Source organism: Cavia porcellus, unplaced genomic scaffold (genome assembly GCF_034190915.1).
Source record: "Cavia porcellus strain 051 isolate PalLab524CR breed Dunkin Hartley unplaced genomic scaffold, mCavPor4.1 scaffold_7, whole genome shotgun sequence".
NCBI lineage: Eukaryota > Metazoa > Chordata > Mammalia > Rodentia > Caviidae > Cavia > Cavia porcellus.
Window position 1 is genome coordinate 29,721,093 of NW_026947490.1, and position 23,117 is coordinate 29,744,209.

General features: G+C 42.2%; 1 protein-coding gene across 2 annotated transcripts; it reads left to right on the forward strand.

The window, feature by feature from the left end:
* The first annotated feature begins 15,150 nt into the window (after nucleotides 1-15,150).
* LOC100735441 (N-formyl peptide receptor 2-like) lies at nucleotides 15,151-22,652 on the forward strand. Of its 2 annotated transcripts, none has more exons than XM_063253245.1 (2): nucleotides 15,151-15,236; nucleotides 20,153-22,652. In XM_063253245.1, exon 2 carries the CDS (start codon nucleotides 20,164-20,166, stop codon nucleotides 21,211-21,213), a length of 1,050 nt encoding a protein of 349 aa, XP_063109315.1. In that variant the 5' UTR covers nucleotides 15,151-15,236; nucleotides 20,153-20,163; the 3' UTR covers nucleotides 21,214-22,652. The 2 variants fall into 2 exon arrangements, with proteins under 2 accessions (XP_063109315.1, XP_003465630.2); XM_003465582.3 differs by lacking the exon at nucleotides 15,151-15,236 and adding an exon at nucleotides 18,106-18,449.
* Nucleotides 22,653-23,117: the final 465 nt, after the last annotated feature.

Here is a 23,117-nt window from a genome sequence, read left to right on the forward strand (position 1 = left end):
CAGTTTTTAATATTTTTGGTTTGCCCCATGCGGCCCAAGCCGCCAGGCAATGATTGATCACATTAGACACTTTTTCACCTGTTTCTGCTGTTGCGAATATGACGTGAGAACAGGTGTCTGTGGAAACATGAACATATTTAAGAGTCCCAAACTCCTGTATATGTGTGATGTCCATCTGCCAAACATCACCAGGGATCAAACCTCGAGGGTTTACTCCCATCGGTATGGCAGGTTTGTATGTGGCACAGGAGTCACATAGTCGCACGATATCTCGTGCATCTGCTCTGGAAACATGGAAATGGTTTGCTAGTGTCCTGGCATTGACATGAAACTTATCATGGAAGGCACGGGCTCGCTCGATTGGTGTTAGTAAGGTAAAAATCCATAACGGGCGAGTGGCAGTATCAGCAGCCGCATTCCCCTGTGCCATAGGCCCCGGCAGGGATGTATGTGCTCTTATGTGGGTGGTGAAGACCTTATGGTGTCTGTTCTGAAGCAATGTCTGGATAGACAGGAACAGCCCAGCCACTGTGGAAGTGGATCTAATTAAACCGGCAGTCTCAAGCACTTGCATAGCATTGACCACATACCTAGAATCGGAGACAATATTAATGGCTTCTGAGAACCGTTCAAGAATCATTTTAACGATCTGCAGTTCTACCACCTGAGGCTGATCAGGTTCAAATTGTATGGTAACCGGGGGCTTGCCTAGGATCACATAGGCGCCTATCCCCGTCTTGGAGCCATCTGTATATATTGTAGTTGCTGGGACTAATGGCTCAGAGGCAGTAACCTTTGGAAAAATTATAGGGTGCTGAGTGACAAATGACAAGATAGGGTCTTTAGGGTATTGATTGTTTATATCCCCATGGAAAACACATCTCAGAATGGCCCACGTATCTATGCAGGCAGCCAGGGTCTTGATCTGGCTGGCGGTATAGGGTACTCGGATGGCTTGTGGTCCTGAGCCAAAATGTTGGACAGCTCTATCATGCGCTTCAAGGGCCAATGAAGCGACTGCCTCCGGGTAATGCTCTATGACTTTTGCAGGTGAGACCTTAGGGTGTATCCACAGTAATGGTCCTTTCTGCCAAATCACCGCTGTGGGCTGTAGACTAGTCTGTAGCAAACAGACATCAAAGGGTCGCCCTGGTTCAATTCTGTGTAAGGTAGCCCCACCTAAGGCTTTTTCCACTCTCTGTAAGGCAGCTCTTGCCTCAGGAGTGAGCCTCCTGTGGGAGGCTATATCTGGGTCTCCCTTCAGAAGGTCGAACAGGGGTTTGAGATCTGAATTTGGTATATGTAAATATGGCCTAATCCAATTAATGTCTCCCAATAGCTTTTGCATGTCATTTAGGGTCCTAACGCCATCCGTCCTAATGGTGACCTTCTGTGGAGAGACTAGCATAGGGGAGATTTTCGCGCCTAAGTAGGTCACCATTTCTCCTCCCTGAATCTTGTCGGGGGCAACATGCAGATTAGCTTGTCTCAGGGCCTCGACCAACTGGCCGAGCATATTATTTAGCATGTCTGGGTCCCTGCCGCTGAGCAAAAGGTCGTCCATGTAATGCACACATCTTATCTTGGGAAAGGATTTCCGTAGGGGGGCCAGTAGGGAATCAAGGTAAATCTGACACATAGTGGGACTGTTGGCCATACCTTGGGGCAGCGTTATCCACTCGTATCTGAGATCAGGGCTTTCTTGGTTAATGGTGGGTAAAGTAAAGGCGAACCTATGAGTGTCCTCTGGATGCAGGGGGATTGAGAAGAAACAGTCTCTAAGATCTATAACATAAACTGGCCAGGACTGAGGGATGGCTGAGAGAGCTGGCAGCCCCCTCTGGACCGCCCCCAGGGACTGCATCTGCGCGTTGACCGCCCTTAGATCATGGAGCAGCCTCCATTTGCCAGACTTTTTCTTAATTATAAAAATGGGGGTGTTCCATGGGGAGGTTGACGGCTTAATGTGTCCTAATCTAAGTTGTGTACTGACTATTTCTGACAAGGCTAATAGCTTCTCCTTAGGCAGGGGCCACTGAGGTACCCAAACCGGATCATTTGACCTCCAGGTGATTTTGATCGAAGTGGGTAGGAGAGCTTCTTCAGCGGCCCCTAAGAAAAACCCAGCCCTTGCCTACCTTTTTTGTTCTCTACTGGTATTGGGGATGTCCGACCCTGTAGGGCATTGCCCAAGCCTTTGCCGGGGGTATATCCCTGGTTCCTGAGTATATCCTTAGCCTGGGGGGAGCAGTTTGACGTAAGCGTGACATCCATCTGAGTGAGGATGTCCCTTCCCCATAGAGACACTGGCAACTGCAACACAAATGGTTGGAAATGGCCCTGATGACCCTCCTCATCGCACCAGAACAGGGTTGAAGCACTAACCTGAGGAGCTGACACCATCCCCAGGCCCTGCAGCGTGTTATCTGCAGTGTTGGTGGGCCAGTTGGAGGGCCAATCCTTTCTAGAGATAATGGAACGGTCAGCTCCTGTGTCTAGGAGCCCTGTTATATTCTTGCCATTGACCTTAAGTGAGAGCATGGGCCTTTTATCAAGTATTATATGGAGTCCCTCGAAGACTTCCCCTGAGGAACCGAAACCTTGACTTTCTCTAATTTTCTGCTTTGAGGGGAATCTCTTGTGGAGACTGGGGAGCAGCAAGAGCTGCGCTATCTTGTCTCCTTTATTGATTACCATAGTACCCACAAGAGATTGAACCATAATTTTAATGTGTCCTGTGTAGTCTGAGTCTATGACCCCGGGACTACTATGAGACCCCGAAGGGCCGTGGAGGATCTCCCGATCACCAGACCCACGGAATTTTCGGGTAACGGTCCCTTAAAGGTGGTTTCAACCACTTGAACACCCATATCAGGCACTAATATAAGTCTGGAGGCGACACTGAGGTCCACACCTGCTGACCCAGGGGTGGCCCTTGTTGAAGGCTGCCATCCTGAGCTGTCCTGTCTCTGGGGCGGGGGCCCGCCTGTGAAGGGGGCCCCCTCTGGCCGTTTTTTGGCCCTCTAGCATCTCGTCCACAAATACGGTTGCCCTGAGCATCAAAGACCGACCTACACTCCTCAGCTTTGTGTGATCCCCTCTTGCATCGCCCACAAACATATGGTTCTTCATTCCTAGGGCGAGGCCTAGCATCTGCATTGTTTGGGCAATGACGTTTAATGTGTCCTGGCTCCCCGCAGGCAAAACACCCTTTAGCCTTACATTCCCCTTCTAACCCGCGAGGTCCCCTCTGCTGTACAGCCGCGGCCAGGAGAGCAGCCACTCCCGAGTTGGAGAGCGGCCCCCCTATCTCTCTACATATCCTAATCCAGGCGTTGAGGTCCTTGTTCTTATGAGGAGCTATCGCTGCCTTGCACTCCTTTGTACATTGCTCAAAAATCAGCTGCCTTACCAGCGGTCAAGCCACTCCCGGATCAGAAAATATCTTATCGGCAGCATCTTGCATTCGGGCCACAAAGTCAACAAATGGCTCTGTGGTACCCTGAATTATTTTTGAAAGACACAAGGAGGCTGTTCCGGCACCACTTACCTGCTTCCAGGCGCGGAGCCCTATGGCATTGATTTGTTCATAGACAGCGCCGGGGAACTGAGTCTGATCATCAGCGTGCCGACCTTCTCCCATAAGCATTTCCTTGTTCCACCCCCGGTTTCCCCGACTGGCGTTTCTCTCAGCCTGCTCTGCAGAGAACTCTGCGTACCAGGCTCGCCAATCCAGGTAACTACCCGAGGGCAGACACGCCTTTGCCAGCTGAATCCAGTCCGCGGGGGTGAGGGGCCCAGAAGACAGGTTCTCCAGCATGGCAATGGTGTAAGGCGCAGTCGGCCCAAAGGTTGTAACTGCATTTTTAAGTTCTCTAATCTGCTTTATCTCAAAAGGCTCCCATGCATTACGTCCCTGGCCCATAGCTACTTGTACAGGAAATATCCCGTAGGGGCCACTATCTATCCCAGGTGGTGGATGTACCTCATGAGACAAACGTCCCCCCTGCCAAAGCCGCCTGTAAAAATACCGACCCGCCGGCGGCGGAGCATAAGACGGCGGCCATGATTGGGCGGAAAATGGGGGCCCGTGCATCACTTCCTGTTCTGGCGAAGGGGAAGGGAGCTCCCGGGCGGCCGCCTCGCGGCGAGGGATCGCCTCCGGGAACAGCCCCCAAGGTGGGGCGGAAGGCTTCGCCTCCCTCTCGCACCGGGGAGCGCTCAGGAGCTCTCTACTCCTCCGCAGACCAAGTTGAGCAGAGCGCAATTCACGGCGCAACGCTGGGAAAGAACCCTGCGACTCCTTATCGAGCGACTTAGGCTCCTGACAGCTGGTCTCTTTGGCCTCCTTGCCATTCAACTTTCCCTCGTCCTCGGAGTCAGACGACTCCGAGGCTAGAGCCCCGTCCTTCTCCTTAGCATCTTTGTTCCCCTTGACGGGCCCCTCTCGGGAGCTCCCCGACTGGGCCTGCTCAAATACCCTGCGTACTTTTGTAAGCTCTTGAGAGCTTTCTCCACAACCACCCTCGCTCTTAGTGTTGCTACCTAGCATGTTTCCCATCTTTTAATATGTTACTCACCGCGTGAGGCCCAAGGAATCCGCCACTTACGCGTGAGCCTGAGGGGAGTCTAAAAGCCCTGTAGGTGCGCGCCACCCAGAGCCCAGGCTTATCCCCAACTCACCTGTCTCACAGCTCTGTACTGGAGCGTTGTCCGCTGTCACGTCTCGGGGGTGATCAGTCCCCGTGCGGGCCTCCAAATGTCGATGTCGCTCCCGGCCGGCAGGAAGGACACACGACAAAGTCTGGCAGTGGACAACCTTTTCTTTTATTTTCCTTCTCCGTACAGCCTGCCCTGGGATCGCTCCCAGCCGAAGCCTCCTTTGGTCCGCTCCCCGCGGCTCCTTCTGGGCTTCTACTTCCGGGCTTCTCCTTCCCCCCCAGGGGTGGCACCAGTATATATACGGACACAGTGTCCAATCATGTTAAAGTAAGCAAGGCAAGCTGATTGGCTAACATCATCAGTTGCCAGGCAGACTATATTGTTGAGCGGGTTGCTTACGCGGTAAGCAGGAAACTAACGTGCTCGATGGGAGGGGTAATCTACCTCAGGCTTTACTCTTTACTACAGGCCTCACGTCCGCCAAGTGAGGCGACCGGGCTCGGGGCTGCGGCTCCCAACAAAGAATAATAAAAAAGTCAGGGGATATAGTTTAGTACAAACTCTTAGGTTCAATCCCCTATATGGCCAAAAAGTAGTGAACTACAGAATTTAGTAGATTTATTTGGGATTAGGCATTGCAAGGACCATGAAGCCCCTGGCTCCAATTGCAGGGTAGTTTTTTGTGTATATGTCTATTTTGAAAGCTGATTACAATGGTTAAGAAGTGCCATTCTAGTTAAGGAATTACTGTTCTGTTTGAGTGTTGTAGAGGCATTATGGCTACTGTTTGAGAATTTTCAGTGGTATAAAAGTATTTGTTTTGGAATTGTAGTAGTAATGTGGTTGTTTTCAAAATGTCTTTCTTGTTAGACTGAAGGAATTTATGCTACAATACCTGAAATTTGCTTGAAAACATTGCAGAGTAGAAGAAAGCAAAGATAAGCAATATAAGGCAGATAAATATATATAATTATAAAAGCTGGTGAATTAATATACTGTCTACTTTTGTGCTCACTTGAGATTTATACTGAGAGTTTCCTTTGAGACCAGGGCTTCCTACAGCTGAGCTACAACACCAAACAGTTTTACATTTTATATTGAGACAGCAGCTTGTTAAGTTTCCTGAGTTGGCCTCAAATTTGCAATCCCCCTGTCTTAGCCTCCCAGGCACACCTTTCCATGCCTAGCTATTAAGACTTTATTTGAGAAATTTTCCTACACCAAAATTCCATTAATCATAGATTAAAAAGTGGTAGTATATCCCTATAGGAAATCACTGTTTATCAATAAATGTTGAAGTAATTACAGTGTACATGAATGTTAGTCATTCAGTTGAGAAAATAAAAGACATAACAGGTTAATCAATATGGTTCTGTACATATATGTTGCGAGCCATTGAAGCTGGAAATTGACCACAGGTGCAGGACAGGGGCATGGCCATCCCAAGAACAAAGAACACACAGGACAAGTCACATGAAGAAGCTGCTTCAGCCCAGAGAACCCTTAGCCCCAAGAGAATCCACACATGGGTTGCTAGGACCACAGGGTCTCAAGTGACATTAAGTTGCTAAAATGTATAAATAAATGCCCCTGCAGTGAGGGAGCAGTTCCTTTCCTCCCATCAGGAGAGCAAGGGCTCTGCTGACTCCTGCTTCTCTCTCCTTTATTTTCTCTTCCTTTCGCAGTCCTTCAATCAAGAAGCCTCAAGAGCCACATAAATAAACATTCAATTCATCAGCATTAAAATGCACGTGCAGAGGCACATAACTATGGGCTAAAACAATGGAGAAACAGGATGAACTCGTAACAATAGTGAAGATGGTGATTCCAGCTAGGAAGGGAGGGAGCAAGAATCAGCACAACCTGTGTGATGGCCACTGGCTCTGCGAACGCGGTGAGGATGTTCTCCCACTCGGGCAAGCCTTTCTTTTACAAGGTGGGTTCAACTTCATGTCTACTGTTGATTCATTTCTATGAGTGTAGGTTTCTTATTTTCTACGTTATAAAAATTAAAAAAAATTAAAAACCAGACTGGGGTCCATTTTCTTTTAGCTGGTGTATTTTGGTTACTTGAAGTAGGCACTCTGTTCACGAAGCAGCTGAAATTCGCTAAATATGGACTTAGCAGTGGTCTAAGGCAGCACTGATTAGAGTTTTGGCCTCATAGTCTTGGAGTCACTGGGTCTCAAATGTCAGGGAGGTTGGAGCGCCATATGGTGGCTGTTCAAAAACAAGGCAAGGGTGCTGAAGTCTCATCTGTTCTCTGATCTCCTTGAGGACAACCCCAGGAAAAGATGAGTATTTTCCTGTGAGCTGTCCCAGAGGGAATCCTAAGTACCTAGGAAGAAGGAATTTTGCTTTCTTTTTAAAAATATTTTTTATTTTTAAAACAAAAGGAAAATAAATGATACATAATTTCTTTTTTAAAAAACCATTTTATTCAAAGGAAGAAAGAAAAAGAAGATAAAGAAAAAATACCTACAACAAAATTTTACATACATTGCGCATTGTCATCCCCAATAATTCACCCAGAGCACAAGACATCTGTCTTCAATTTTCCAAACATTACCATACAAATCTTTCTCTTCAGCAAACTCAGAGAAATTAGTTGTATAACTATTTTAACTATTTTATATACATACACATGTTTTTTCTCTCAATTTGTCACACTAATGAAACAATATGATGTTTATACATGTCTTATTTATTTCACTAATAAGTATGCTCTCAAAGTGCATCCATTTATCTATGAAAATGTCCAGTTTATTATTCTTTATGGCTGAGTAGTACTCCATTGTATAAAAATGCCACATCTTTCTTACCCATCCCTCAGTTGATGGGCAGTTAGGTTGTTTCCAAGATCTGGCTATTACAAATTGTGCTGCTATAAACATGGGGGCACATATATTACTGTGGTATGATGTTTCTCTAATTCTTTTGGGAAGATAGCCAGAAGGAGAACACCTGGGTTGAATGGGAACTGTAGTTCTAGCTTTCTGAAGAATCTCCACACTGATTTCCACAGTGATTGCCCCAATCTACACTCCCACCAATAGTGAAGAAAGGTTTCTTTTTCCCCTCGGCTCCTCCAGCATTTGTTATTGGTTGATGCCTTGATAATAGCCATTCTTTCCAGGTTGGGGTAGAATCTCAGTACTGTTTTAATTTGCATCTCTTAAATGATAAGTGATGGTGAACATTTTTCATGTATTTGTTTGATGTTTGTAAGAAATGATACATAATTTCAAAAAAATAGTAGCACTAGTTAGTAAAGTGCATATTGTTATAGCAGTAGATGTTCAGGTTATAAGACTTAGGCATGAAATAAATGACCAAACAAGCAATGAAAGCACAAACTATTCTTTTTGAGGAACTTACATAGATTAGTAATTTATCTATCATATGTATATATATACACGCACATATATATGTGTACCTATGTAGATATTATTTTTTCCTTTCTTTTTCTTCTCTTTTTCCCTACCCCAGTTGTTCTTTCCTTTTGAGTACTTTCTTTTCCTTTCATTTTCACAATATCTCTTGTATATTTTTTTATCTTATTACTCTTTCAGTTATTTTACACTAGGGAAACAATATGATATATTTTTTTGTCTTTTTCCTTTTTATCGGTACCAGGGATCGAACTCACGACTGTCTGCTTGTAAGGCAGGCGCTTATGCCCCTGAGCTAAATCCCCAGCCCCCAACAATATGATACTAACAAATGTGAATTTCATTTATTTCATTTAGAGTATGGTCCCAAGGTGCATCCATTTAACTATAAAAGTCTCAGTGTTATCATTTTTATAAATGAGTAATACTCCATTGTATAAAAATGACACATCTTTTTTATCCATTCTACAGTTAATGTTTGCAAGATTTAGCTATTACAAGTTGTGTGGCTATAAACATGGGTGCACATATATCACTGTGGCATGATGTTTCAAAATCCTCTGGGAAAATACCCAAAAGGGGGATACCTGGATTGAATGGGACCTCCAATTCTAGCTCTTTGAAGAATCTCCACATTGACTTCCACAGTGGTTGTACCAGTCTACACTCCCACCAACAGTAAAGAAGCATTCCTTCCCTGCCTCAGCCCTGCCAACATGTTATTGGTTGATTTGTTGATGGCAGCCATTCTTTCTGGATTGAGATGGAATCTCAGTGTTGCTTGAATTTGCATTTCTTGGATGACCAAAGATGTTGAACATTTCTTGATGCATTTATCTACCATTTGTGCTTTTTCATTTCAGAAGTGTGTTTTCATCTCAGAAGTCCATTTTTGGACTGGGTCGTTGAATTTGGAGGGTCTGATGTTTTTTCAGTTCTATATAAGTTCTAGGTATAAGTCCTTTGTCTGAGGGACACTGATCTAAAATTCTCTCCCATTCTATGGGCTTTTTTTCACTCTGTTGGTGATTTCTGTTGAAGTGCAAATACTTTTTAATAAGATAAAATCCCATTTGTTCATTCTTTGAAAAACTTCCCATGCAGTTTGCATTTTGTTCATGAACCCTTTGCCTACCTCTGTGTCTTTGAGAGTTCTACCTATGTTGTCTTCCAGTAGATTTAGTGTTTCTATTTTAATATTTAGATCTTTGATCCATTTTGATGTTAGATTAGTGCATGGTGATAGATATGGGTCTAGTCTTAGTCTTTGATATTTGGGAAACCAATTTTCCAGCATGGTTTATTAAAGCGTCTTTTTTACAGTGTATATTTTCTGCCCCCTTGTCAAAGATAAGGAGCCTGAGTGTCTTTCTAGTTGTGTCTGCATCTTCTAATCTAAGAAGGTTTGTCATCGTTGTCTTCTTTTTTTTTTTTGACAGTACCTGCTGATTTTATCACAGTAGCTTTGTGGTATAATTTCAAATCAGAAATTTTGATGCTTCCTGTCTGGTCTTTGTTGTTCAGGACTGATTTTGCTATTCTAGGTCTCTTCTGTTTCCAGATGAATTTCAGGAATGTTTTCTCTGTATCTGTGAGGTATGGTAATGGCATTATGATTGGGTTTGCATTAAATCTGTATAACAGCCTGGGAGTACAGCCATTTTCACTAGGTTGTTTTTTCCTATCCAAGAGCAAGGGATATCTTTCCATTTTCTGATATCCTCTTCAATCTCTTTTGAAGAGTGTTATCATTTTCAGTGTATATATCTTTTACATTCTTTGTTATTTTTTTTTTTTTGTCTTTTTCCTTTTTATCGGTACTGGGGATCAAACTCATGACTCCCTGCTTGCAAGGCAGGCGCTTATGCCGCTGAGCTAAATCTCCAGCCCCTACATCCTTTGTTAGATTGATTCCTAAGTGTTTCATTTTTTTGGATGCTACTGTGAAAGGTGTTATCTCCATAATTTCTCTCTCAGTGAGTCTGTTATTTGTGTATAGGAATGATATTTATTTTTGAATGTTGAGCTTGTACTCGGCTATGTTGCTGGATTTGTTTACTAACTCTAGCAGTCTCTTGATGGAGTTTTTGTGGTCTTCTCTGTGGAGTATCATGTCATCTGCAAATAGTGATAATTTAATGTCTTCCTTTCCTATCCTTATTCCTTTTATTTTTCTCTCTTGTCTAATTTCTCTGGCTAATATTTCCAAAACTATATTGAATAGGAGTGGTAATAGTGGACATCCTTGTCTTGTTCCTGATTTTAGAAAGAAAGTTTCAGTTCTTATCCATTTGTATGATGTTGGTTGGTAGTTTATCTTAAATGACTTGTATCACATTGAGGTAGAGACCATATATTATTTTTTATAGGGTTTTAATCATGAATCAGTGTTGAACTTTATCAAAATGTTTTTCTGCAGCTATTGAGATGATTGTGTGTTATTTTTGTCTTTGGCTCTGTTGATGTGGTTTGTTATATTTATTAATCTGCTATTAAACCATCCCTGCATTTCTAGGATGAATTCCACTTGTGTATGATGTATAATCTTTTTGATGACTTCCTGCATTCTGTTTACTTATTGAGAATTTTTGCATCAATGTTCATTAGGGAGATTGGCCTGTAGTTCTCTTTTCCAATTGGGTCTTTCTCTGGTTTTGGTATCACAGTAATACTTGTCTCCAGGAGTGAGTTAAGGAGAATTGCTTTCCTTTGAATTTCATTTAAGGGTTTGAGGAGTATTGGTGTTGAATCTTCTCTAAATTTCTTGTAAAACTCAGCCATAAATTCATCAGGACCTGGGCTTTCTTTGTTGGCAAGTTTTTAATTGTGTTTTCAATTTCAGTAACTCCTATTGGGTTATTCAAATCTTTTATATCTTCTTGATTCAATTTTGGTAATTCATATGTTTCTAAGAATCTGTTAATTTCCTTTGTGTTTTCTAGCCTATGCAAGGTAAGATTTTCAAATTAGGTTTTAAAGAATTTACATAGGATCTGAATTTCCATAGGATCTTGCAGAAATTTCACTTCCAAAACTGTTATACAGATTTAATGCAACCCTGATCACAACACTATTGGCATACCTCATAGATCTAGAGAAAGTATTGTCAAAATTCATCTGGAACCAGAAGAGCCCTACACTAGCAAAGTTAGTCCTAGCAACAAAGCAAGGCAAGAGGAATCACAATCCTTGGCTTGAAATTATACTACAAAGCTACTGTGATAAAATCAGCATGGTACTGGAAAAATAAAAACAAACCTGAGGATCAATGGAACAGAATAGAAGATGCAGACACAACTAAAAAACTCAGCCACTTTATCTTTGACAAAGAGGTCAAACATTTTCATGGGAATAAAGATAGCTTTTTTGCTAAATCATGCTGGAAAAACTGGATTTCCAAATGACAAAGACTAAGACTAGGCACATGCCTATCACTATGTGCTAAACTGAAGTTAAAATGGATCAAAGATCTAAACATTAAAACAAATCTACTGAAAGAGAAGATAAGTAGAAATCCTAAAGACAGGAATAGACAGGCAGTCCATGAACAAAAGCCAAACTGCATGGGAAATATTTCCAAGAATCAACAACCAGAATCTCATCTTATTAAAATGGTTATGTACCTCAAAAGAAATTATCAACAGAGTGAAAAGAAAATCCATATATTGGGAAAAATTTTATTTAACTGTTCCTCAGACAAAGGACTTCTACATAGACCATGTAGACCATGTGAAGAATATTTTTAAAAAAATCAGGCCCCCAAAATTCAAAGACCCAATCCAAAAATGGGCACCTGAGTTGAATACATACTTCTCAGATAAAAAAATACAAATGGAAAATAAATATATGAAAAAATGTTTGATATCATTTGTCATCTGAGAAATGCAAATTAAAACAACAGTGAGATTCCATCTCAACCTAGAAAGAATGACTACCACCTAAAATGTCATCCAATAACAAATGTTAGAGGTGCTGTGGGGAAAAAGAAACCCTTCTTCACTGTTGATGAGAGTAATAGACTGGTGCAACCACTGTGGAAATCAGTGGGAAATTCCTCAAAAAATGAGGATTAGAAATCACATTCTACTCAACTATTCTCCTTCTGGGTGTCTTTCCAAAAGAATTAGAAACGTTATACCACAGTGATATACTGCACTCATGTTTATTCTGCAGCACTCTGTGGGCTCCTGGTGGCTTGATCTCAGCTCGCTGACCTCCTGCCAGTTTGAACTCCCTGGCCTCGTCTGCTGCTGTGCTGAGCTCAGTTGGTCCCTGTCACATGGCTACTTGTCAATTGCCCTCTCCTGGGAGAAGCCTGAATCTGAGTAACTCAGTAGCCACTGCAGTCCCCTGTGTCCACTGGAGGGTCTTTCTGTGAGAGCTCTGGGGTTGCCAGTAGTCCCCTGATGTCTTCAATTGTGAGCTGCGCCTCCCACACAGTGGGAGAAAGTGCCGCCTGCCTTTTCCTTCTTCATCGAAGTGTCCTCTATGCTCTCCCTGTGGGCTTCATTTCTTCCTTCAGATTCTTCCTGGATCCTGGGGACCCACTTCCCTCCTTCTGTTCCTTGTTTTGCTATATTCCAGTGTATGGACACCTGCACATCAAATCTTGGAGCAGCCTTTGCTGCTCACCATTCCATCCAATTTGTACTTTGCCTTCTGATGGCTGTTTATTTCAATTGCCCATTTTTTACTTCACTTTCATTTTGGGATATCCGGACTTTTAAAATGTCTTCCAGATGCTATAGTACTTGGTTCAAAGAGTCACTGGCCAAAATAGTGTCACACTTTCTAAGCTTGCTTTTCTTTCTGTTGGTTGTTTCCAGTGATGTACAGAAGCTTTTTAATTGATGTAATAGCATTTGTTAACTTTGTTTCTGTCTTTTTGAGACAGGATCTTGCCATGCAGTTCAAGCTGGTCTTGAGCTCACTTTGCAGCCCAAGCTGGTCTCGAACTTGCAATGATCCTCTTGCCTCAGCCTCCTGAGTGCTGGGATTACAGGTGTGCATCCCCATGCCCAGCTGCATTTGTTGATTATTATACAATTATGGCTTTTCTATAAAAGTCTTTGCCTATCCCTGTGTCTTTATGATTTTTACCTAATTTAACTTCTAGCAGGTTCAGTGTTTCCATATTGAACATCTAGAGCTGTGTTCCATTTTGATTTTAATAAGAACAAGGAACATGGTGAGGAATATGGCTAAAGATTCATTTCGCATGTTAGTTTTCACAGCCCATTTCTTCAAGAGACCATCTTTTCTTCCTTGTCAAAAGTCAGATGGCTTGGCTTTGTTTCTGCATTTTGTATTATGTTCTATGTATCTGGATGTCTGTTTTTGTGCCAGTATCATGCTGTTTTTATTACTGTAGCTCAAGAATATACTTTAAAATCTACAATTGTATCACCCCCTTCTTTGCTCTTGTTGCCCAAGGTTGCTTTTGCTATTCTGTGGTTTCTTTTGCTTTTGATTTCTAGCTTTATTTCACTATGATCTGATAGTATGCAGGAGATTATGTCAATTCTTTTATGTTTATTTAGATATTTATGCCCCAAGATAGGTTCAGTTTCAGGACAAATTCCATATGCTGTTGAGAAAAATATGTGTATTTCTCAATGAGACCCTCTGTAGATACCTCTTAAATCCATTTGTTCAGTGGTGTGGTTTCACATATTTCTTTGCAATTTTAGTTTTTTGGCTGACCTAATTGTGAAAGTTGGGTATTGAAAGTTTTCTGCTATGACTGAACTGTTGTGTATCTGTCCATTTATGTCCAGTAGTGTTTATTCTATGAAATTTGATGTGTCAACATGGGGTGCAGAGATATTTATAATTACCTCTTCTCACTGAATTGTCCCCTTTATCACTATGTGGTGATCGTTTTTGTCCGTTTTGACCAGTTTTAGCTTGAGATCTGCTATGCCTGAAAAGAAGATAGTTACCCCTGCTGGCTTTGGGCCTCTGGTTGGATGGTGTTTTGTTTTATATCCTTTCTTTTTTTTGGTCTTTTTTCATTTTTATCGGTACCGGGGATCGAACTCACGACCGCCTGCTTGCAAGGCAGGTGCTTATGCCGCTGAGCTAAACCCCCAGCCCCTGTTTTATATCCTTTCAACATTTGACTATGAGTTGTGTCTCCTATAGGTAGCATATAGTTGCATTTTTTGCCCAATCTACCAGTCTGTTGCTTTTGATGAAAAGTTAAGACCATTCACATGGACAGTTGTTATTGTAAATTGTTTACTGAATCCTCTCATTGAATAATTTTACAGCTGATTCCTAGTCTAGAACTCCTTTGTATTAAACAATATCACTCTCCGTTTTGTATTACTCTTCAGTTTCTTATCAATTTCTTGGCTGTCCTTTACAGCAAAAGTGTGGCATGAAGGAAGGAACAGTATAAATTTTTTGTATGCACTTCTTCCTCTTGCCTTTCTCTATAACTTCCTCCACAGGGCTTATTGTTCTCACAGTCCACTGAGCACCGGCTGTGAAGCTTCTCAGTACAGGCAGGTGCCTCTCATCTGGACCTTCCACCAGGTACAGATGAAAGCCCTGTAAAGCTATAACCTCCTTTCTCCTGCTATGAGCTACTTTGTTCTAATACTCTCAGCTGACAATGTACCACCCAGGCTGAGGAAGGGAATAGGAACTAGAACCAACTGCGTCACAAAAAGTAGGAAACCAAGGCTCCTTATGATCCCCATGACTACAAGAATATACCTTTTAACGTCTGTTTTGAAACCATTTGACAGTGGCCTGGGTACTGTTAGAAACCAAAGTCTTAATGTTTTTCTCATACTTAATCCTCTATGGGACACCAACGATCAGCTCTCTCAGTATCGTCAGATCAAGGAATTGTGTGTCTGGGCCTCTCTTCCTCCAAGACATTAAATTAAAGAGAAGGGACATATTCAGAGTGAGAAGAATCAGTGGTAAGCCAAGAAAGGCAGAATGAAGGAATGAGGAGAGGGGGAGTAGAGGGTAAGCGGGGAAGGAAGAAGGGTGAGAGCGGGGGAGAATCTACAGGAACTCATAAGGAACCTTTAGTTTCTGTCACATGCTTAGCATTGGTTTCATTGTCCCTCCCTCTGACCTTCAATAAAATCTCTTCTGAAAGCTGAGAATTCATTTTGCTCCGCAGGAAGCCAGGAACCTGCCACAAGAGAATCCCAGCTGGAGGTAAGTTGTAGGGTGGCAATTTAGAAAATATTGTTTGGATGCCAATTAGGTGACAGACACCTTCCACCTCTCAAGTGGAGCTGTCCTGCTTCTAACCCTGATGAGGACAGCCACTGAGCTTTCAATTTAGCATGTTCAAAGCACAGGACTCACTCTGAGGGCACATGTGCTAGAATGAATGTTCTAGAATGCAAAAGACACTTGGGGGCCGGGGTTATAGCTCAGCTCTACAAATGCTTGGCAAGTGTAAGGTCTTCAGTTTGATTCCTATTATAAAAAAATCACTTGGTATTTTCAAAGTCAGAGTGCCCAACCAAGGCATAAGTGATCCCACTAATGATTTTTGTTTTTGCATTTTTAAATGTTGAGTCCAGGTCTTTCTAAGAAATTGAATAGCCTTGACCTCAGCGTCTTCCTGCCTCAGATTCCTGAGCTGCTGTGACTGTACATCTGTACTAACAATTTATTTCGATAAAATATTCCAGTATTATATTTTGAATATGTTGGGTTAATTAAATATGTCTCTAATACTCATTTTTCTAGAATTCTAAATTTTTTCAGCATGGCTACTGGAAAATTGTAAACCATGTGTGTGGCTTGTACTTGCAGCTCACATCACATTTCTGTACAGAGTGTAACACTAGAGGAAAAGCATTGAACAAGCCTGACTATCTTGAAGAGTTTACACATTAGTGCTGAGGGCACTGAGGGTGAAAAAGAAATCCAGTATAGAAACAAGACTGCTATCTGGGAAGACCAATTGTGTCTGGGGAAAAGGCTTTATATCATGGATCAAATAGGCTCTTGCAGGACTTAATACCTAAGCTAAGGTATGAATGTCCAGGAAGGGTCAGGTAAGGGAGCTCAAAGAGAAGAGCATTGGAAACAGAAGGGAATGGAGAACGCAGAGTGCCTGAGTTGGTAATAAAGTGCGTGTATGAAGAAGTGGAGGAGCTCAGGATGAACTGAGCATAGTGTGGAAGACGTCAGTGAAGGGATGAGACCTGAGGACAGGAGACACTGGACAGATCTGACCTGGACAATCCTTATCTTCATTATTGTTTTTACTTATTTATTTTCTTGTGGCACTGAGGACCTAACACAGGGTCTTTCTGCCTGAGCAGCACCTCTGCATATTTGCTTAAAATTTTCTTTTTAGACAAAGTCTCACTATGTTTTCCATGTAGCCTCAAAAATCCCACTCTCCTGCCTCAGCCTGCTGATTAGTTGGGATTACAGATTTTTGCCAGAATGTCTCCTTTAGTGCTATAATGTTTTTGGTCTTCATAAGAGATGATTTGATTCTTTTTTCATGAGAGTGGATTTTAGTGGGGGGGGCAGCAGGTTTCAGATCAATTTACTTGTGAGATTAGTGAAAATATGAAGGGCTCCAGACAGTGGTAGTGGGGTAGAGATGATTGAGTATATTCAGTATTAAAAGGGCTAGCACTGATTTACAGGGTAAAAAAAAAGCAATCAAAGGCACATTTTACATTTCATGATTTCACAACCAAATATGTAAGCTTAGACTATGTCAGCTCAAAGTATTGGGAAAGTGGTTTACTTGGGAAGAATATGATATCTGAGAATCTTGTTCAGGCAGTGTTAGCGTGGGGTTTTGTTGGTCATGTGGAGATGTTAGGAACTTAGTTGATTATGTCATGCCGGATCTGTGTGGCACATCTGTGGATGATGGGTTAGATTACACACTGTCATCATGATATTGTGAGCCATGAAATTGGACTGTATCTCCTGTGGAATGATTATAGATAGATCGACCAGGGTGTATGATAAGGCACAAACCCAAATTTAGAATAAAATTTAGAGAATCAAAAGCTTGTAAGTTTGACCAAAACATAGACTGTTGAACAAATTAAAGAATGAAGAATTTGTGTGTGTGTGTGTGTGTGTGTGTGTGTTTGTGTGTGTGTGTGTGTGCATGATAAATGATCAAAGCAAAAGACAATTATATCAGGAAGTAAGAACAGTCTGATAGATCTTATGTTACTAGGCTATCAGGATAAGAGTGGAGAAGGGACCACTGGATTTGGTGGCATGGAGTCATTCAGCCTCCTCCAGGAGGCCACACCCAGTGGAGTGCAAAGGACCCAGATGACATGCAGACAGTTTGGAGAAAATCTGAGGAGAAGAAGTGGAGCAGGAAGTTAGAGTCGCCCCTTCTAGTGTCTGACTGTGAATGTTTTTCAGAGAAAGAAGTCTCTGAAGGGGTACACTGGAAAGAAGCAGTTGGAAAGAAGCATGGACTAACGATCACAACTTTTAAAGGAAGGGTATAATAATATTTATGTCACAGTGAGAATGAAATAGCAGAACTGAAATTCTGAGAAGCTTGTTTTGGTGTTAAACAGAAGAATGTTTTGGAGAAGCGGGGAAGGATTCAGAGCAAATATGGGAGGTTGGTATTGGGAATGGGAAAGAATTTGAATCACAGGAGCAGGTGCAGGTAGATTGGAGGTTTGGAGGAAGAAAGCTAAACATTTGTGTGAACTTGTTGGCATTTCCTCAGTGAAATATCAGTCAAATGAGAGCCCTGGAGGAAAGTGGAGAGTTTGAGGAGAAAGCAGAAGTACTGAAATTAATTTTAAAGATGGGGATGAGAGTATGCTAAGCAGAGTGAGTCACAGGGAAGTGCTGAGTTCCCACGTAAAGTACATGGTTAAAACTAATTTGAACACCGCAAAGGTGGTGACATCTGGCAGTCACTTCCCTTCTCTGAGCTGCGGCTTCAGCCTGTATCTCAGGATGGGATGTTTGGCCCCAAGGTAGTTTGCTGATGTGAGAGAAGTTGGCTTGTGTGAGGTCTCACCACACGGGGGCCATCAGTCAGGTAAGCCCCTTGCCTCACAGCTCCCTCTCCCATTTTACAGCTAGGTGCAGCTGTGATTGCAAAGTTTGGCTTGTTGGCCTGCCCCAGCTGTCTCTGTCTTTCCATGTACTGACACATCTTGAAGTCAACAAGTTAGAGATCACTGAGTATATCACCTTTTTAGTGCCTTATAGGATGTTTTACGACAGGAACAGAAAACCTGAATTTGTTGAGGAAACACAGAGTGAGAAAAAGATTTAAAGCATAATTCTGGAGAAATCCATCAGACTAAAGCCCAATTCTGGCTCTGATAATTTCTAACCAGGGGAATTAAACAACTCCCATAACCAGTCTGAGGCTCAGCTTCCCCACTTGTGCAACAGTAGGTGAGTATAGCTAATATTATTCAATATTGTAACATCTCAGTGTACTCAATGCCTTCTGTAAATGAACACATGCACTCTTCAAGAGCCGCTGGGAAGTCTGAAAGGTGATGGCAGCTGTTTGAGGGGGGATATGGTTCACAAATAGCAGTGGTTGTTCTCAGGAACATTGTTCTTCTCTGACCTTGAACTTCCACATTGAACAGCCCAGACCGAGGACACAGCGCAGATCCTGGGGAGGATGAGCTCCCATTTGTTAGTGACATGGTGTAGCCAACATTCCCATGTCTATTCATGGTTAGTCTTTACCTGGAAGTCCATCCCCACCAAAACACACATTCATAATGCAGAGAAGGAAACCTAAATTCAGAGCTGACCTTGTGCAAGAACCCAAACTGAGGAGGAGTCAGAGGTAGGATTCAAATACGTATAGATTTATGCAAATTAGAACCCAGTCAAAAGAGTGACTTTAAAATGGAGGTGATTATGCCTCCCTAAGAACACTTTGACTGTCATTATTGGAGGGAATTTGCTAACAGCATTTAGTGGACAGATGCCAAAGTTGCCCCTAAAGATTCTGCAGTGCACAAGACAGCCCCAAACATCAAAATACCCAGGCTCCAATGTCAATGGTGCTGAGGTCAACATTACACAGTGTCCCATGAAGACCTCAGAAAAGAGATGGGGACAAACAACAAATAGTGGAAGTAGGAAGTGATGTAAAGGAGGGAAATCATCATTACAGGGCCCACGCATACACAGGTAACTCTAGGGAAACCCCTTTCAAAGGCAGCACCGTGCAGTGGCAAAGGCAGTACCATGCAGCAAAGGCAATTGCTCTAGAATTTGATAAACCTGCTTTGCAAATCTCCATGGACTGGTTGGATATGATCTTGAAAAGTGCAGTAGAACCCCTGAGCTAGAGTTTTTAGGATGATAAAACAGAGAAGGCAGAATATTATAATGGCCATTACATGTGAAAAATAACTGCTATTCACAGAGCAAGCTGGAGCTAACTCCTTCCTCTAACATTCAGATTACCTACACCAGGCTTCATAATTGTTTAGCAAATCCTAAGAAAACTAGAAAATCTAACACTTTGGAGCAATTATGTAGATCAAACTGGGCCTCATGTACAACAATCTTCACAAAACTTGGTCTCTAGTAAGAACATTGAAATACTAAGAAAACTTGATACCATCATAATCTATCACACAGAACGCTAAAATTGTATAAGTTTTTGGTTTTAACATGGGATGAGGAAGCTGTGTTGAAAGTAGAGATGGGGGTCTTCTTTGCTGAAAGATGGTGCAGGGCAGGGCTTGATGAATCTTGAATCTTTGCATAAAGATTCACGACGAGAAACACATCGTACCTGCTGATGTGAGTCTAGTCAGTATGTGAAGCTGCCTCTGCTCCGTGTTATGTTACCTGTCACCCCCAGTTTAGTATTACTGCTGGTGTGTGTGTGTGTGTGTGATTATCCTCTCAACTGAGAGGCAGATGTGTACTTATAATTGTGAGAACTTTCCTTTCCAGAGAACATCTAAGAGACATCCTGTTTCATGGTATCACTGGGCACCAGCATTGATAAAATAGATTTCCTTGGTGGAGTAGGAGGCACAGTGGCAGGTGATATTGCATCTGAATATGGAGGATATATCATAAACCACATTGGAGAAATGACCTTTGTTTAAATATTGCAGGTACAGGCAACATGGAAGTCAACACCGTAATTCCTCCACATAAATCTGAAGGGATGAACAGGTCTGTTGTATACATCGTGGTGTGTATACTCCCAGTAGTGATACTTTCAGTCACCTTTGTCCTTGGTGTACTGGGCAATGGGCTGGTGATCTGGGTGGCTGGATTTCGGATGGCACGCACAGTCACCACCCTCTGTTACCTGAACCTGGCCTTTGCCGACTTCTTCTTCTGTGTCACCCTACCTTTCTTCATTGTCTCCGGGGCCATGGGAGGACTTTGGCCTTTTGGCAGCTTCCTGTGCAAGTTGACTAACATCATAATGGACATAAACCAGCATGGAAGCATCTTCCTGATTGCTCTCATTGCTCTGGACCGCTGTATTTGTGCGCTGAATCCAGTGTGGGTCCAGAACCACCGCACTGTGAGTCTGGCCAAAAAGCTAATCATCGGACCCTGGTTTCTTGCTGTAGTCTTCACTTTGCCAACTGCTGTCTTCTCAAATACAACGAATGGTCCACAAGGGAATGTAATCTGTTTGGCCACCTTTGAATCTTTGGGGTCCACAGAGGAAGAACAGATGAAGGTACTCTTAGCAATAGTGCTACCTCTTGGGATTGCCCGGTTCATTATTGGCTTCTGCATGCCCTTGTCCATCATCTTTGTCTGTAATGGGCTAATTGCTGTCAAGATTCATGGACTAGGCATGATGAAGTCCAGCCGTCCCTTTTGGGTCCTCATTGCTGTTGTGGCTTCCTTCTCCATCTGCTGGTTCCCCTTTCGTCTGATTATGCTTCTACTCCAAGTCTGGATCCAAGAGGATGAAACGTCTAAGTTTACTGTATGCCTGTTACTGCTCCCTCTAACTGCGTCCCTGGCCTGCTTCAACAGCTGCATTAACCCTGTAGTCTATGTCTTTGTGGGTCAGAACTTCAGAGAAAGACTGATCCACTCCCTGCCCATCAGACTGGAGAGGGCCCTGAGTGAGGACTTTGTCCAGACTACTGACACAGCCCCTGGTTCTGGGGTGCTTACTGCAGGCAAGGAGTTAACAACAATGTGAGAAGTGACTCAGGCTTGTCCGTAGTATTGTAATCCTATCTCCAGCTTTATTTCATCTTGAGCTATGCCCTTGAATATTTGCTTTGGAAAACTACCTGATTTGGGGGGGAAAGAAATAGATAATCGGCTCTCTCGGAGGGGTTTGTGTTTTGTTTTGACCTAAGTGTGTATCCTGACCTAAGTGAAGGTGGGGAAGAATACAAGAGGAGAACGAATACTGTGGACTCCTAGGATTTAGAAAAATCATGTAGATTAAAAATAAAACTTAATTTCATCATTAGATAAAATGGTTGTGACAGAGTTTTTGTAGTTTGGTAAAGGACCCCCAATGATTGAACTCAGGGAGCACTGGGCTATAACTCTAGATCCTTTTATTTAATTGTGATACAAAGTCTGACTTAATTTTGTAGGCTGGCCTTGAATTTATAATCCTCATGCCTCGACTTCTGGAGTACCAGGGATTACTAGCATGCACCACTATTTCCTAAACTTTTTTTTTTCAAGTATAAGACTAAGGAAGTTTATTGGTACCTCCAAGTTTGCTAAGAATTTTCCTCTCTTGCCAGACATGGTGGTGCATTCCTGTAATTTCAGCACTTGGGAGGCTGAGGCTGGAGGACTGTTGCAAGTTTGAGACCAGCCTGAGCTACAGGGTGAGCTCAAGGCCAGCCTGAACTGCATAGCCAGACCATGTGTCAAAAAGACAAAATTTTTTTTCTCTCTTTTTAAAATTTACAAGTGATTACTGGATTTTATCAAATGTATTTTCTACACAATATTAAGATGATTATGTCTTTTTACCATTTTATTTAGGGGGTCCTATATTGTATCCATCAATTTTTAAATGTTAAGCCACTCCTTCATCTTGGGTTAAAGCACTCATTTCAGGTGTACGTTCTCATTGTGTATTTTATAACTTTGCAATCTATGTCCTTCAATTTGCTTGTAGTATGTCAGTGTTTATACAAAGGTGACTGTTGTTACGATTTCCCTATGCTCTGCTGCTGTATCTTTCCTTAGTGTTTACACTTTCATTATTGAGGTCCACGGGGTCCAGTGTTTTCTTTTAGAGAAGTCTTTTAATAAGAGGTTCAATTTTTAAATAGTTACTGTTTTATTTAGTTATCCTTTCTTCTTTTAGCTTTGGAAACTGTGCTTTGAAAAATTCTCTTTAAAATTAAAAAAAGTTAGAAACAAAACTGTCCTCTGTAGTGGCATGAAAACTCATAATTATGCATATAGTTTGATAGAGTTTCTTTGAAATCATGAGAATGTAAGCTTTTTGAAAGCAGAGCTTTTTTGGTCTATGTCATTGATGGAACATCATCTTCATGTGTAAATTAGTGACTGTTGTTTCATTGAATTAATGAATAATAATTTCTGTTGAATTACTGAATCAATAAATATTTACTAATGAATTAATAAAAATTGTATCTCTTAGGTTCTGAGTGAGAATTTTCCTTTAAGATGAACTCCAACCTTAAGACATGAAGGGGAACAAGTTCCTATTTGTAAATTTCCATGTGTCTTATTCTTCCATAGTTTTCAGTTTCCCCTTGAGTGAAGGACCCTGATTAACTCCTGTGTGGTGAATTTGTTTATAGATGAATGCACACATAACGTAGTCTGCACATTTCCTGGTCTTCTATGGATAACTACTCACAAATGGAGCCTTATTGTTTTGGTTTTTTGTACTAGGGATCGAACTCATGACTGTGCACTTGCAAGGCAGGTGCTCATGTCGCTGAGTTAAATTCCCAGCCCGGGAGCCTTATTGTTTAATACACATTTCCAATAGCAAAACTGAACAAATGAATGAAAGGTGCTGTCACTGGAATCTCTTCCTCACACTCCTGCTTTACTCATCATTTTTCTCCTTCCCTCTTGTCACCCATAAAGATTTTG

What these genes read in the sequence shown, in the direction of transcription:
- LOC100735441 (XM_063253245.1), top strand. Translation starts at nt 20,164, where the DNA reads ATGGAAGTCAACACCGTAATTCCTCCACATAAATCTGAAGGGATGAAC.